The 14,971-nt window shown below is 33.6% G+C and overlaps 1 protein-coding gene across 2 annotated transcripts in view; it reads right to left on the reverse strand.

Annotated features, from left to right (window-relative positions):
- Tenm1 (teneurin transmembrane protein 1) overlaps nucleotides 1–14,971 on the reverse strand; it is a 741,978-nt gene that overhangs the window by 231,111 nt on the left and 495,896 nt on the right. For both annotated transcript variants that reach the window (XM_047535396.1, XM_047535395.1), the window contains 3 exons: nucleotides 7,348–7,547; nucleotides 5,396–5,606; nucleotides 822–923 (listed from right to left, as the gene is read on the reverse strand). In XM_047535396.1, the coding sequence (XP_047391352.1) occupies nucleotides 822–923; nucleotides 5,396–5,606; nucleotides 7,348–7,547 (513 nt within the window). The remainder of the gene's footprint in view (nucleotides 1–821; nucleotides 924–5,395; nucleotides 5,607–7,347; nucleotides 7,548–14,971) is intronic.

The raw sequence follows: 14,971 nt of genomic DNA on the forward strand, positions 1-14,971 counted from the left end.
TTTCTTCAGTATAAAGCCTGTATTTTCTATTTTATTCACTTTTTAAATGTCAACTATCACCACTCTCCCTATCTCCCATTCTTTGTGATCTATCATGGTGCTGGGAACCTAGCTAGTGCTTTAGAATTCTGTGGCAAATGGGATTTAATCTAAGGAAACTGAGTGTCTGAGAAATTTGAGATTAAAGTATTAGCCTACTGGGAACCTTAAGAATACATTGAAAATAATCAGAAAGCATCTCTAAAACAATAAGTGCAAGCCTATGAGAAAACATGGTGTGATTTACCATAGGCTTTTCAAGAATTAAACTATGGGCAAGTCTAAGAAATGGTCATTTCCTGAAATTAATTTCTGACTTGCCAGTCTTTACTTTCTAGGCTACTTACAAAATTGTGATCACCCACCCCTTTCAGTTACACTGGTGTGTATAAGCACACAGTAACTTTGCCCACTTTTAAACTCAGTCTATTATGAATGAATTTATGAAGATAATATAAGTATGACAGAGTGGTTTGGTTGACAATCTGGGTATAAATTCCAGCTATTAGGTAAATTTTGATGTTATATAACCTCTTTGAAATCTTCCTTTGCTCACAAAACTGGGATTAATATAGACCTACCTCATAAGGCTATCGTAGGACACAGGAATTAAAAGAGATAATGCAAAGCATTTAGAACAGCACCTGGTAGAGTAGGTACTTTGCATTTGGTGGCAGTGGTGGAGCACAGCTGCTACTTCTATTATTACTACTAGTACTAATTCAGAGTTCTCAAATGACATCTATTTCCCTAGACCAATCAGAATCACAGAGCAACATTACCTCTAGCACAGTCAGGTCCAAGGAATCCTGGGAAACAATGACAATGGCCAGAGATACACTCTCCATTTCCATTGCAATTAGTTGAACAGTCATCCATTATTTCTATTAATATAAAGAAAAAAAAGAACAAACCTCTCAACCATAGAGTCTTTAATTTATTTAAGTTGCAAGAACTCTGGGCCTATAACAATCTTTCCCTATGCTATCTACAGAGCATTTGCTGTTAAAAATCAGATGCCAAAGACTTTTGTAAGATGTCACATGCAGTACAGGATTATTAAAAGGGCCCTGGACTTGCTGAATTGGTTATTCGAGAGCAGAACTAAAAACCAACCTTACCTCTCAAATGTGTAAAGGGTATAGATGAATTATATTCTTAAGAGACATTCATTATAAAGCTAAAAATGTCTGAGGATTATAGAACATTTCTCCAAAGCAAAACAGGCTTAAAAATATAACCCAAAAGACAAAGACAACTGTTTATTTTTCAATCTTAGGTTCTAGCAAATAAAGCTTCTTCTCTAGCAACTTAGAAGATTTAATCTACTATCTTGACAGCTTAAATATGACAATCAGTATTTCATTTTCATTAATAAGTGACAATGGAAGGCTTTTAAAGTAAGTGTTCATATTAAATTCACCACCACTAAAAGCATTAGAACCTCAGTATTTGTTGAGAAATGCCTTCTTGGCTATAAATGCTTATCAGTTCTCTGCAACTAATTTCCTTTTAATCCATTCTTGGAGGAGATTTCAGGGGAATTGAGAAACCTTTGAATGTGCCCATAGGTAGATCTGGTAACATAAAGATGTGCAGAATTCCCATTCCTCCCTTCTATAAATTTTTCATAGTTAGCACTCTTGAACTCAGTGTTTTATATTGTGGCCTATTAAACTCATACTTCTCTTATGTACCAATTTTTCCTTTTTCAAACCAATTTTCACTTGGATAAGATATTTCCAATTAGAAGGAGAGTTCTCAGAGGTGATCCTGGCAACTTTCATTGAATGATGAGAATGAGAACTCACATTGATGGTTGAAAAATACACTTTCTATATTGTCATCTGTGAACCATTTACATCAGTAGGATCATCAGAAGCATTTAAAATACAGATATCTGGGCTTTAGCTCCAGATCTACTGAATCTGTCTCTGAAGAATGTAGCCCAGTAATCAACATTCTAGTAAATATCACAGTTGAACTTGCATGTGCTCACAATTGAGAACCAATGCTTTAAATAGTTACGTTCCCTAGTTAGAGAACTTGTGGTTTAGATGTTAGAGTTCTTCCTTGAGCAGGATAGAGACAAGAGAAAGAAAGTAGTATCTAGTCCATCTGAGAGATTCTTAGAAAGTTGAGAAGGAATCCAGTGGTTGTATATTTAGCTACCTATTATCAGAGGAGATTACTCTTTTCACCCACATATGAATATATCAGATTGTCCTTTGCAGGGTTATGATAGTCCATTCTCTGATCATTGTGTTAGAAAACTGAACTCAATAAGCAAGTGACACATGACATTAACTGAACTACAACTGGGCTGGCTAGAATGTAATATTCAGCAAAGAGCCAGTCATTGTTAACTTAATAAAACATTAGTTATTTCCAGAAAGTCATTAATGTATTTAACGAGTAATTACAAAAAATATAAAGAATCTTTTTTCATTCAGAGATGGAAAATTATTTCTCTATTTTCTACTTAACTGAATTTAATTTACCAAGCAGTGGTAGCAGTTCTTAAATCCACATTTGGATTTCTCCTACCCTGGATGGTTAATAGGAGGCCATGGAGGAAGCTTTCAAAAGTAAATATATTTGAATTTAATTTCACACAAGATCCCATTGAAAATTTTATGGAAGCAGCCTTGTGGGAATGTAGCTATTCTGAAAAAAATATTTAATAAAGTTTGCTATCACAATAAATAAAAATCCCTATATCTTATTGATTTATATAAGAACTGTCCCAGAGCTCACGCTGCTGCACAGAGCTTAACTCCAGCAATGCAAATGAGAAGAGAAGGCAATAAAGGAAGATTTTGAAGTTGCCATCTCCACTGGGTGTGAAAGGGATATTGGGACAGTCTAGGGACTCCAAGAAGGTGACTGTAGCAGGAAAACATAAACAACTATTGATAAAAAAAGGAAAGAATTTTTCTATTTATTTTGGCCTCCAGTAAACTTTGCCTTCTATCTTTTAAATGTTATTTCAGAATCATTTCTCAGACTTCAGTTTATTAGAGTTAAGAATAATTTTGAAGCTATATGTTTAAAACCCCATTCATATGATACAGTAAAAGGCCCCTTAGTATTCGCATCTGTACTGATGATAGAATTTGCTTCTGGCAGTTTTTCTCATGGGAGAAATTTAAGGCAATAAATAATCTTGTGGAGTGAGTAGAGTCTAAAGGGCATGGACTTTGGAATCAGACATAGTGGGTCTCAAATCTCCATTTTGCCTCTTGCTGTCTGAGAGACCTTGCCAAATGATTTACTCTTTCTAAGTTTCTGTTTCCTTATTTGTGATATATGTATCACCGTACCTGAGCTATCAGGGTTATGATGAGAATCCAACAAGCTAACTGAATATAAAGCATCTAGTACAGTGCTTGGGGCAGAGTGACACTCCATGAGTGGTATACATTATCATGTTACAGGCAAGTTGCCTGAGGTTAGGGAATATTGACAACTCTGCCTATACTACTAGAAAATAATATATATTAATATAAGTCATTTAACTTTCAATAAATATTAACTGTTAATTCTGTCTTGATCCTCATTAGTAGTGGACCAAATATAGTCAGGATCAAGAGATTCTAATGTCATGAACTAGATGAATGAGCATCATTTAGAACAAATTCACACAAAACCTAATTTGTTTAATGAAATATAATAGCCTCTTTTTATTTTGAGTAAGATATATTATATAAATGTTAAAAATCAATGGAGAGAATTCAGGGTTACTTTATATGACTGTAATTGTTTTTGGAAATTTACTTGATTTTTTAAAATAAACAGTAGGAGAAATGTTTCCATTGCTTCTAATCTTAAAAAGACAATGGAAAGGTAAAGAAACTTTCTTGCATAAGCAAAAGGCAAATACAGAAACTGGATCTCAAATATTACATTCCTTGTGGTAAAGTAAGGTATAGGAAAAAGCTCCAAATATATTTCTGGGTCTACTGATTTTTGAAAAGTTAATCACTAGGTCAGTATTTTTAAAAAGTTATTGTGTTGAAATAACAGGAAGAGAGAAAATCTTCACAAATATTTCATATCTTCTAATTTCTTAGAGTAGTTACTTGACCTCTAATAATTTAAAACCAGGCCTGGATAGAAAAATGTGAAATGTCCATCCATTGAAACTTCTGCACTGAGTTGATGAGTAGCAAAACAGTGATGTGATTAAAAAATGTATATATATTTGCATATAGATAGATAGATAGATTGATTTAACAAGCACTTTGTTTTTGGAAGATGTAAGAGAAGTGGAGGTTTTCTCTAGGAGAAAAATCATCAGTGCAATTTTATTGCCTTTCTGATTACTTTAGAGTTAAGGTTTAATAATTGTATGGCTGGAATGCCATTTTCTACTCACTGAAGGTCTTCAGCATCAAGTAAAAATAGAATATAATTATTATAAAGAGCAGATGGTATATCTATTAACAGTCAACACATCTTACTAAACATATGGCTGAACAGGTTAACTAAAGGATAAAGTGGTGAGGTTTGTATAGAAAACTAACAGCTGTAAAATATTTTCTTCTTTTAAAAGACACGTGTTTTAGGAAAATTCACACAATAGTATACGGTGTCTATGAGTTGTTTACCCTCAGGACCCTACAATTGCTAAAGAACTCAGCTTTCTTCACACAAAGGGTCATGGGGAATGAATTTAGCAGAAAATGACAGAAGAGTGAGATGTCTCTGACTAACCAGGGTGACAGTGAATAAGAGTTTGTGTAGGCATTGTATTTAAAAAGAACATGTTTTAAAAGGTCTTGAATACACTGAGGGAGCCATTGTGAATATTTTCAAACTAAAAAATTCTGAAAGAAAGGAATTTGAATGACTGAAGTTATTATCCTTAATACCCTTCTCTAAATACTCTCATGTTGTATTTTGACGCCTTAATGGTTCTAGAATCAGTTGTTCTAAAGAATTGTATTGATGCCAGTTTGCCTATTTTAAAAGGTATTATTTGCCTTTTATTTTATTATAGAACTTAAAATAATAGGGCTTCTCTTGCTTATTCCCTTCTTCACTGAAGTTGTTATTCACCTATGTAGCCTCGGTAATATTACCCAGGTAATTATTTTTGTTGAGAACATGTTAAAAAGATGAAAACAGTAAGTATTCTGGAAGGTCAACAAATAATGGAGAATTTTAAAAAAATCTTAACCAGTATTTAAACAATATCAATAACAATAACATAAACTTTTCTCATAGTGACCTATTCTGAATAATTACTTTAAGGTAGAATGAGCAATAAGTTTACATAGCACCTGTATGACTTTCATTACTTGTGTCTTCTAGAATTATACTGTGAATTCAAATTATAGCCAAGGCAGCTTACCAATTGCTGTAGTTAACACAAATACTTGTTCCACCTTTTTTCCATCATTGTAAAATGCCAGATACCAAGGTCCTTGGTCCATATACTCTATGAAACCTGTCTCCTGAAGGGAGGTTAAGATTAGGTTCCGAGGGGAGTGCTGGGTATCATCAGAGCTCTTGGAGTCCTGCTTCACCAACTGTTTGCCATCCATTAGTTTTACAAAATCAAACTGGAACAAATACAGACACAAATATAAGCACTACTTTTACTTCTAGACTGACAAACATCCCTAATTCACCTGATCTATTCCACATTTCTTTGTTTTGGAGGTGGGGAAAGTGGAAGACATGGTTATTAATTCCTAAGTATATTTGAACTCAAAAACTTATTAATTTTGAAAAACATTAATTTTGAAAAAAAATCTCACTATGTTTATAAATGTTATAAACAGATTTGGAGCATTCAAAATAATTGTTTAAAAGCCACAAACTAAGAAATAGAAAAATCTTTTAGTATTATGCAAGAGAATCTTGACATTTTGCTAAAGTATCTGATAGAAGATACTTGAAAACACACATTCTGCTCAGAAATGTTACTGTGACCTTCTCTACAAATTAAAAACAGTTTTTATGGTTTTTAAAACAAATAAATGAACAGTCAAAAATTTGAGAACATTCATCATAATTTAATACCTTTGTGGTAACACATTTAGAATATTCAAAATCTCTCCCCACCATCAGTACAAAAGCACATGGCACATGTTTCTTTGAACATTTTATTTTTTTAAGAGATACCATTGATAGGATTCTGATTCCCTGCCTATTCTGGCCAAGAAGGTAAGATTTTGATTCTAGTCATATCTGTTGGATAAAAAGCAAGGCTGAAATGTTTGATTCTTTTTGCTACTTCTTAGATGGAGCAGGAATCCAAATGGACTATGGAGGGAAGAAATAAGGGAAAGAAAACAAGAGAAATGAGGTTGCTAAGGTTTATGAAAAGTTATGTAAATGGTACAGGTTTTACATATTTGAGTTATTATTCACAATAAAAAAGGAACATCTACCTGTTAGTTATAAACAGGCCTTATGAAATTTTTACTGACTGCATTTTGATTCATTGTACACAAATGGGGTACATCTCTTTTCTATGGTTGTGCATTATGTAGATTCATACCATTAGTGTAATCATACATGTACCTAAGGCATGATGTCTGTCTCATTCTACCATCTTTCATACCTCCTTCCCTCTCATTTCCCTCTACATTCCCTCTAAAGTTCCTCCATTCTTCTCTTACCCACACCGCTCACCATCATTATGTGTCATCATCCAATTAGCACGGAAAACATTTGGCCTTTGGTTTTTTGGAATTGGCTTATTTCACTTAGCATGGTATTTTCCAATTCCATCCATTTATCTGCAAATGCCATAATATTATTTTTCTTTATGGCCAAATAATATTTCATTGTGTATATATACCACAGTTTTCTTTATCCATTCATCTGTTCAAGGGCATCTAGGTTGGTTCCACAATCTAGCTATTGTGAATTGAGCTGCAATAAACATTGTGGTGGCTGCATTTAAACAGCCCTTTTTTAAAAACTTATTTCCCACCAACTCCTGATTGATATTCATTCCTTTGTTGGGGTGAGGGGGTAAGGATGTATGAACCAGTGAAGGAACTGAGGGCACTAAAGCTAACTAAAAGGAGAAGGCTCATGATTAACCTATTCCAGGAAGCAGAGGTCAAATTTAAAGAATATTTTCTTAAAGTCTCTTTTCTGAATCTGCCCTGATAAATGCTATTCCTTTTCATGCCATTTTTTGATCAGAATGTGATTATTCTGGATATTTCTTTGTATATTTTCCTGCCCTTACCTTTGATACTTATACACTTCAAAATCATAACCTCTGAACTGCTCAACCTATAAGCCTCTAAAAGGGTTCAAGAAAATATGTATAATATCAAATACCTGAGTATGTGTAGGTGGAATGTTTCTTCTGCCATAAATTCCCAGCAGAGAGTCCTTGGCTAGTGAAATATTGAATTTCAGGTATATAGGATGGTGGATAGTAATCTGGAAACGCCAGAATAAGCCAGGTGGAATGGTTTGCATGACCTGTGCACCAATGTCAACTTCTCCAGTGTCAATTGCTCGTCCCTTCTGAAACACTAGTTTTGAAGGTAGAGAAAATTACATACATATTAATCTTAATTTATAATGCAATAGATTTAGCATTTTAGGAATGGGCATATTAAACAACTTACTCAGCTTTTTCTTCATCCCCACCCTCCCCCATCTTTCAAAGTCTTACACAAATTAAATATCTTCTAAGGAGCCTTCCCTTACCAACCACTATGTCAGTCTTCCTTTTCTTAAACTTCTATTGCATTTATTTCGATCAACTTGATTCATTTTAACTATTATTTACCAAGTGCCATCTTAGTAGCTGCAAGAATTACAAAGATGAATAAGATGCAGTTGTTTCTCTCAAGGAGCTTTGAAAATAGCAGAGGAAATAGGACAAGTACACAAATAACCACATTGTAAAGGGAAATAAGTGTTCTGGGCATTTGAAGGAGGGAAAAGTATTTGACTAAGGGATAATTCTCAATCCTATCTCTACCCCCTTTATTATCTTTTATTTATTCTTAGCATCTATCACCATCAACATACCATGTATTTTACTTATTTATTGTTTATTGCCTGCTTCCCCCAAAGAATGAAAGCTCTGGGAAGAAAGGACTGTTGTTGCTTTGTTCATCGATTTATCCCCAGTACATAGAAGACTGTAGGTAAATGTAGGTCAAGAATATATGTGATAAATACATATTTATTTAATGAGTGAGTGAATGATAATAGGACTCTTGTGAGAGGTGACATTAAAGATGAGCCTTAGAGCAGGTACAAAATTTCAACATGGCTACTGGAAAGGGTGTCAGGGATAAGAAAGCTAAAAGATAAAGGGAACTGTAAAGCTAAGGTGTAGAGTATGTTTATAAATAGAGGAGCAGTTAGAAATAGGACTGGAGGGAAATAATGATGTCATATTCTATAAACCCTTGAATGCCAGTTGAATGGGTTTATTTAGTAAAGTATGGAAAGCCATTATGGTAGACTGCTTGCTTAGCATGCAGGCAGCCCTGGTTTGATATCCAACACTGAAAAAAAAGAGGTTAGGGTACATAAGATAGACTAATCTTGAGGCAGAAAGTAGAATGAATTAGAGAAGGGAGATACAAAAATAATATAAGATTTATAGGGCAATGACTCAGGTGAAGTGACATGAAGATCTAAATTTAGTGTCAACCCAAACGACTCATGTAGAAAAGGTATATTTTCAGTGAAAAATAATTTAGCATGAATAAAAAGAAGGAGGAATGCCTGAGAAACAATGCAAAGGAAAATTCTATAGCAGAACTTCTCAAACTTTAATTGTAGAAGAAAGGGAGGGTCTTGTTAAAATGCAAATTCAGGTTCAGTTCTTATAATTTCCCAAGTGATATGCACGCTGCATGGTTCACAATTCACACCCTGAGAAGCAATGTTCTTGAGGACCTTACATGTGAAGGCTAAGGGAGAGTCAAAATTGATCCCATAATTCTGAGTTTTGGTGATTTAGACAGTGCTAATAGCCAAAACAAGAAACCCAGAAGAGTTCTGTAAGAGAAGATGTTGTCCTTTTCTAATTCTGATGTTGTAGTTTAATATGCATTTTTGTGGAATCCTTTGTCATGTGGAGGGAAGGGATACAAGGGATAGAAGAAGAGGAAAGGGAATTAGTTTGCCTTGATTTTAAGCAAGGAGGATTACACCTCAGGAGGGAAAGTTCAATTTGGCCTCGTTTCATCCTGCCTTTATATTTTTCAGCCATCAACTCCGTCTCCATACCAAACAGTTTAAAAACACACATGGTCTCTGTCCTTTGTGTTCACCAGCTATAAAATTAACAGCCCATTAAGAAACACACCTGCGGTGGCTTTATTCAGAGGCCAGTGCCTTGCAGCTCTTAACTCCCTAAAATACTTCCATTATTGCTTTTTGTGTTAAGGCCAAGAGTAATAACTATTTTAAGAATGTTCACTGTTAACTGTTAATAATAGATTTCAAATGCAATTTTGAACATAATTATGTATTACAGGACACATAATTTTGTGGAATTGACATTTATAATAAAATACACCCTTTGAGATAATAAATGACCAACTGAGGACCTTATTTTTCACTGAAAGTTACATTTTTCCATGTGAGACAGAGCAATTTGGTTCCCAAAGGGTTGATTAAACATTTAACTCTTAAGGTCCTAGAACTGACAAATGTCTTCAATGAGCAGATGATTAACAGACCATGTTTATGTGGACACTTCTGTTCTCAACTAACTGTTCAGTTTATTCAACTGCTCTCCTCATTAGAGGCTTTTATCACTTCTTAAAATGCATCATTTGGCTGTGCAAGCTAGTATAAATCTAAAACAATTATAAATGTTCTAGAGCCAACAGATACTATTTTGTAGGTGCTAAAAAACAGTCCTTAATGAATACATGCAATTTTTAAAATCCTAATCAAAACTGGTCGATAGAGATTAACCTTTCTATATCAACTTTATCAAATGCTAGAACATCTCCTCCTTGTATACCTTATGGCATCACATGTTACATAATGAGGCTACTTAAATGTTATTCACTAAATCAAAAGAAACTCATAAAGTTGTGTTGTTGGGATTTCCTCATTATTAACAATCATTGTATATCTAGAGCACATCTGCACAGGTTATTTATGAAAATAATTTAAAAAGAAGATGATCCTACCCTTTGAGAGCTTACATTTAAGACCAGTGAACAGAGATGACAATATAGTAAATGAATGTGTGGACCATGATATAAATAAAGATAGTAAAGCAAGGTAGTTGCAGTGACTTGGTATTAGAGAAGAGAAATTCCCTTAGTGTACAGAGGAAAAACTTCTCAGTCTCTAACTTTTCAGAGCAACATACATCAGAAAGGAAGATATCTCCCTTTTTGAAATGTATACCACTAAGTAACCTGCTCCATTTTTATCAACTCTCAAAATAAGTTATGGATTACAATATCATGATTATGATGAGCCCATTTATTATTTCACTATCTACTTACTATAGTTCAAAGGTGGAGCAAACTAAAAAGAAGGAAATTATATGCAGAAATACTACAAAGTGTGATGTTTTGAAGAAATTCTACATTAATGTAGGTAAGTGAAATAGATCTAGCCAAACTTAACATTGACTGTGATCCTTTGCAAATTGTTAGTAGCAGAACACTAAGGTACAGTTTGTATAATGTTCATATTTCACTTATTATTTAATCACTTGTTTTGCTGAAGCATATCAAAAGACCTAAGAAGATCATATTCTCCAGTAACAGAAAACTTTTCCTTGTACAAATTCAGAATGAAATGCAGAGAGCCACAAATCATATCACACTGTGCAGTACTATAGTTATCACAGTTTCACCAATATCCCCCAATTTAGTTTGAGGTAAACACCCTCTTTATAGGTTGCAACACAGGCATCAACTGCTGAGCAGGAAAAGCCAATGGCAGAGAGGTTGTGTTGAAGTATGGCACATTAAGTGATGGTAGTTTAGTTCAAGAAGAAGAGGTCAAACTTCCTGGAAGGTAAAAAAAGGGAGGGGGACTGGAATTGATGTCAGGCACTGTGCAGTGACTGTATCACTTAAACCAATGTTTCATATATCTGGACCCATATATGATTATTAATAATTTCATTTATCTGTACCTGGACAAAATGATTATTAATAACATTGTCCACATAAAATAGGGGGTAATTAACTATATTTTGGACATATATACATATTTATTTTTTCTACTTAATCTAGATAGATATGCTTCAATCAGTGATTCCATGACAAACTCAATCAAACACCGGTAGAGGATTCTGACATGTGGTTATTTAAAAATATCCGCTATTAGTTCTTCATGTAAAATGACCAGGTTAAAGGCTATGCTATTGCCCATAACAGTAATCCAAGTAGCCTTTAGAGACATTTGGAAATTCCATGAGACGTATCTAAGCCTGTCCAAAGAAAAGAAAAAAAATATGCACTAAGAGAATATTTATTCTTCATTTCATCCTACAGTATGTTCAAAATTTTGAAAAGACATCAGTGTGGTCTTTAGCTGAATTAATTCTAGTGTATGTCTCATGATTTATGTACCATCTTTATGGTCCTTCAAATATAATATTAGTTTCATAGTAACAAGTGTTTGTAAATTTTAGACTATCAGTACTTGGAGTAAAATGGGGAGGTGAAATCAGCCTCCATTCCCTGTGATCAAAAGCTATGAAGTGATGAGGAGGATAGAGCATAAGCTTATCATTTCTATCTATGTAGCTTCATACAACTTTTCATGTATGAACTATTGAAGAAAAATACGTAATGAATTCTCAATTCTTCAGGGTAAGATTATTCATATTATATATCAATCATGTTTTTATATCCATTATATAACCCAAGAGAGGTCAAGATAAAGAAAATAATGAACCTTGCACATAGTGGACACTTCCTTAATAACTACTTGAATGAATTAATAAAATAGAAATATTGATAAAATTTAAAACTTTCTTGCTTCAAAGGATACTATTAAGAAAATGGAAAGATGCCAGGCACAGTGGCATATGCCTGTATTTCAGCAGCTTGGGAGGCTGAAGTAGAAGGACTGGGAGTTCAACGCCAGCCTCAGCAACTTAGCAAGACTCTAAGCAACTTTGTGAGACCCCGTTTCAATTCCCAGTACAAATAAAAAATGAAAAGACAGCCTACAGAATGGGAGAATATATTTGCCAATCATAAATTGTGTAAGGGATTTTTAATGTAGAACACATTAAGAAGATATATACGTCAACAGTAAAAAGACACATAATTGAAAAATGGGTAAATTACTTGAATAGATATTTCCTTAAAGAAGATATATAAACGGTCAGTAAGCACAGCCATAGAAATTCCACATCATTAGACAGTGGAGATATGTGAATCAAAGCCACAATGAGATGCCACTTTACACCCATGAGGGTGGCTAACATAAAAACAACATAAAATAACAATGTTGGCAAAGATGTGGAGCAATTCACATTCTTACAAATGCTGGTGGCAATAGAAAATTATGAAGCTACTTTGGAAAACTGTTCACAAGTTCCTCAAAGAGTTAAACATAACCACATGATCCAGTTATTCTACTACTTGGCATATACCCCAAAGAAATGAAAGCAGGTGCTCTATCAAAAACTTGTGCACAAATGTTCATAGCAGATCATTCATAATTGCCAAAAAGTGAGACTCCACAAAAGTTCTATCAATTGATGAATGCATTAAAAATGTAATATATTCATCCAATGGAATGTTATTCATCCATAAAAAAGAATGAAGTATTGATATATGCTATAACATTCATTATCCTTGAAAACATAAAAGTGAAAGAAATCAGACCCAAATGTCACATGTTATATGATTCTATTTATATGAAATGTGGAAGTATGCAAATCTAAAGATACAACATGTAAAGTAGTGATTTCCAGGGTTTGGGTGGAGGTGGGGATGTGGGGATATGGAGTGATGGCTAATGCCTGTGAGGTTTCCTTTTGGTATGATGAAGACGACTTAGAATTAAGTAGTAGTGATGGCTACACAATTCTGTGAATATACAAAATTTAGTGAATTGTAAATTTTAAATCTGAAAATAATATATAAATTACATCTCAACAAATCTCTTATAAAATATGGCTATAAAGCATAAATTGACATGGTATACTCACACATACACATATAAACTATAGTGTACTGTCACAAGAGATCTGAGTTATTTCCAAGTGGTTTCAGAATGTCACTTGCTACAAGATGAACTATTCCCTGGATGGTTCTTTTAAAACATGTGATTGGGAATAAGCAGAATAAATGCCTATTTTATATATTTTATACAATGCTAAATTTTGTTGTATATAGATATGTAAGTTATTAAGTTCACATCATCTGGACTTTAGAATGTTGGTAGGAAGGTTAGTCATAATTCAGTTTATCCAGATCTTCCTACTTTAACTTAGAATAAAACTCTCCAAAGGTTAAGGTACTCACATCTACTCACTGACATTTAATTAAAAACAATTATATGATGATCTACCTATCATGTAGTTGAGAGTAATAAAGGAGTTGTACAACCTCTTGTACTTGATGTTCAGACAGAAAAGCATCTGGCATAAGCACCGGTTTTCATAGGCTGCATATGGTTGCAGTCTTTGATGTCTATCTTTAGGAACCCAGAAAAAATCTTCAATAATATCAAATTAAAATTTCTCAAAGACAAAATTCACTGCAGAAAGTAACAATAACAATATGGATAAAAATAGATGCTAACATTTATTGAACACTTACTGTGTCCTCTTTTCGAATTTATATATATATAGTTTCTTTCATATTCAATGCCATACAGTTTGATGTCCCTCTTTTATTTCCAAGGCTCATCAGTTCTCTTTTGCTCTGCTTCCTCTGGGACTTTTGTTCCTTCAAAATCTCCTTTCTTACAAGCATACTCAGTCTCTCCCTCTCTGTTGACTTTCTATTCTTTGTTTTTCAACAAGCACGAATCTCTCTTCTTTTGAAAAAACAGAATAAAATAACCCAATGTCCCCTTTTCTAGTTATCATACTATTTATCTCCTTCCTTTCCTTGCCAAATTGCCTCCATCTGCTTGATTATGCCCTTATCTTTTAGACTATTTCCCTCTATATTTTCTCCTTACCACTCTATTATTTCATTCTCCTATTTATGTACTCCTTAAGGTCACCAGGATTGATTTTTCTTGTTTCCCAACACCTTAGCCAAACCATTTCTAAAAAATAGTGACCTTTTCAACTTTCTTTAAAGCCTTTAAATATCTTATTTTTATTTCTGTACAACAGTTTATTGTATGTTATTTTGCATTGTGCATATATGTTTGCAAGTTTTTTCAAGTTCTCCCATTTAATAGGAATCTTCTCAAGGGCAAACTATGTCTTCTGCTTCATATTTAGTACAGTTAAATTGCCAAGTTGGTTGATACAGCATTAAAGATCATGAGTTTCTGTGTTTCTGAATAGTAATATTTAAATTTTTCTTCTCTTGTTATTATTTTAATGAAGAGTTTAAGTGGTTAAGCATGTCTTTGTCAACCCAACTTTTTACTTTTATTCTTCCCTTCCTAGAGGAAAATTGTACCTCTGGTCAAGACACTTTCAGGAGGACATACAATGGAAATAAAAAGGCATCTCAAATGACTAAGTTAACCCAAAGACTCTTAATATTAGGTGGAGGCTGAGAGGAGATATGATTATTATACATGGGATTACAAAAGTTATACACTAGGAAAATGTAGAGTTGTGCATTAAATTCCAGAACTCTAGAACTTTATTTTCAAAATTAAATTTCACATAAACTAGAAGTACAATTAACTTCACAAAAACCTAGTAATGTTTTGAACTTCCTCCAAAAGTAACATAGGCTGAAACAGATAAATAGATCCTCAACTGAATGATATACACATGGATGATAAATTTCTATAATGGCCTGGC

Source organism: Sciurus carolinensis, chromosome X, assembly GCF_902686445.1.
Source record: "Sciurus carolinensis chromosome X, mSciCar1.2, whole genome shotgun sequence".
Lineage (NCBI taxonomy): Eukaryota > Metazoa > Chordata > Mammalia > Rodentia > Sciuridae > Sciurus > Sciurus carolinensis.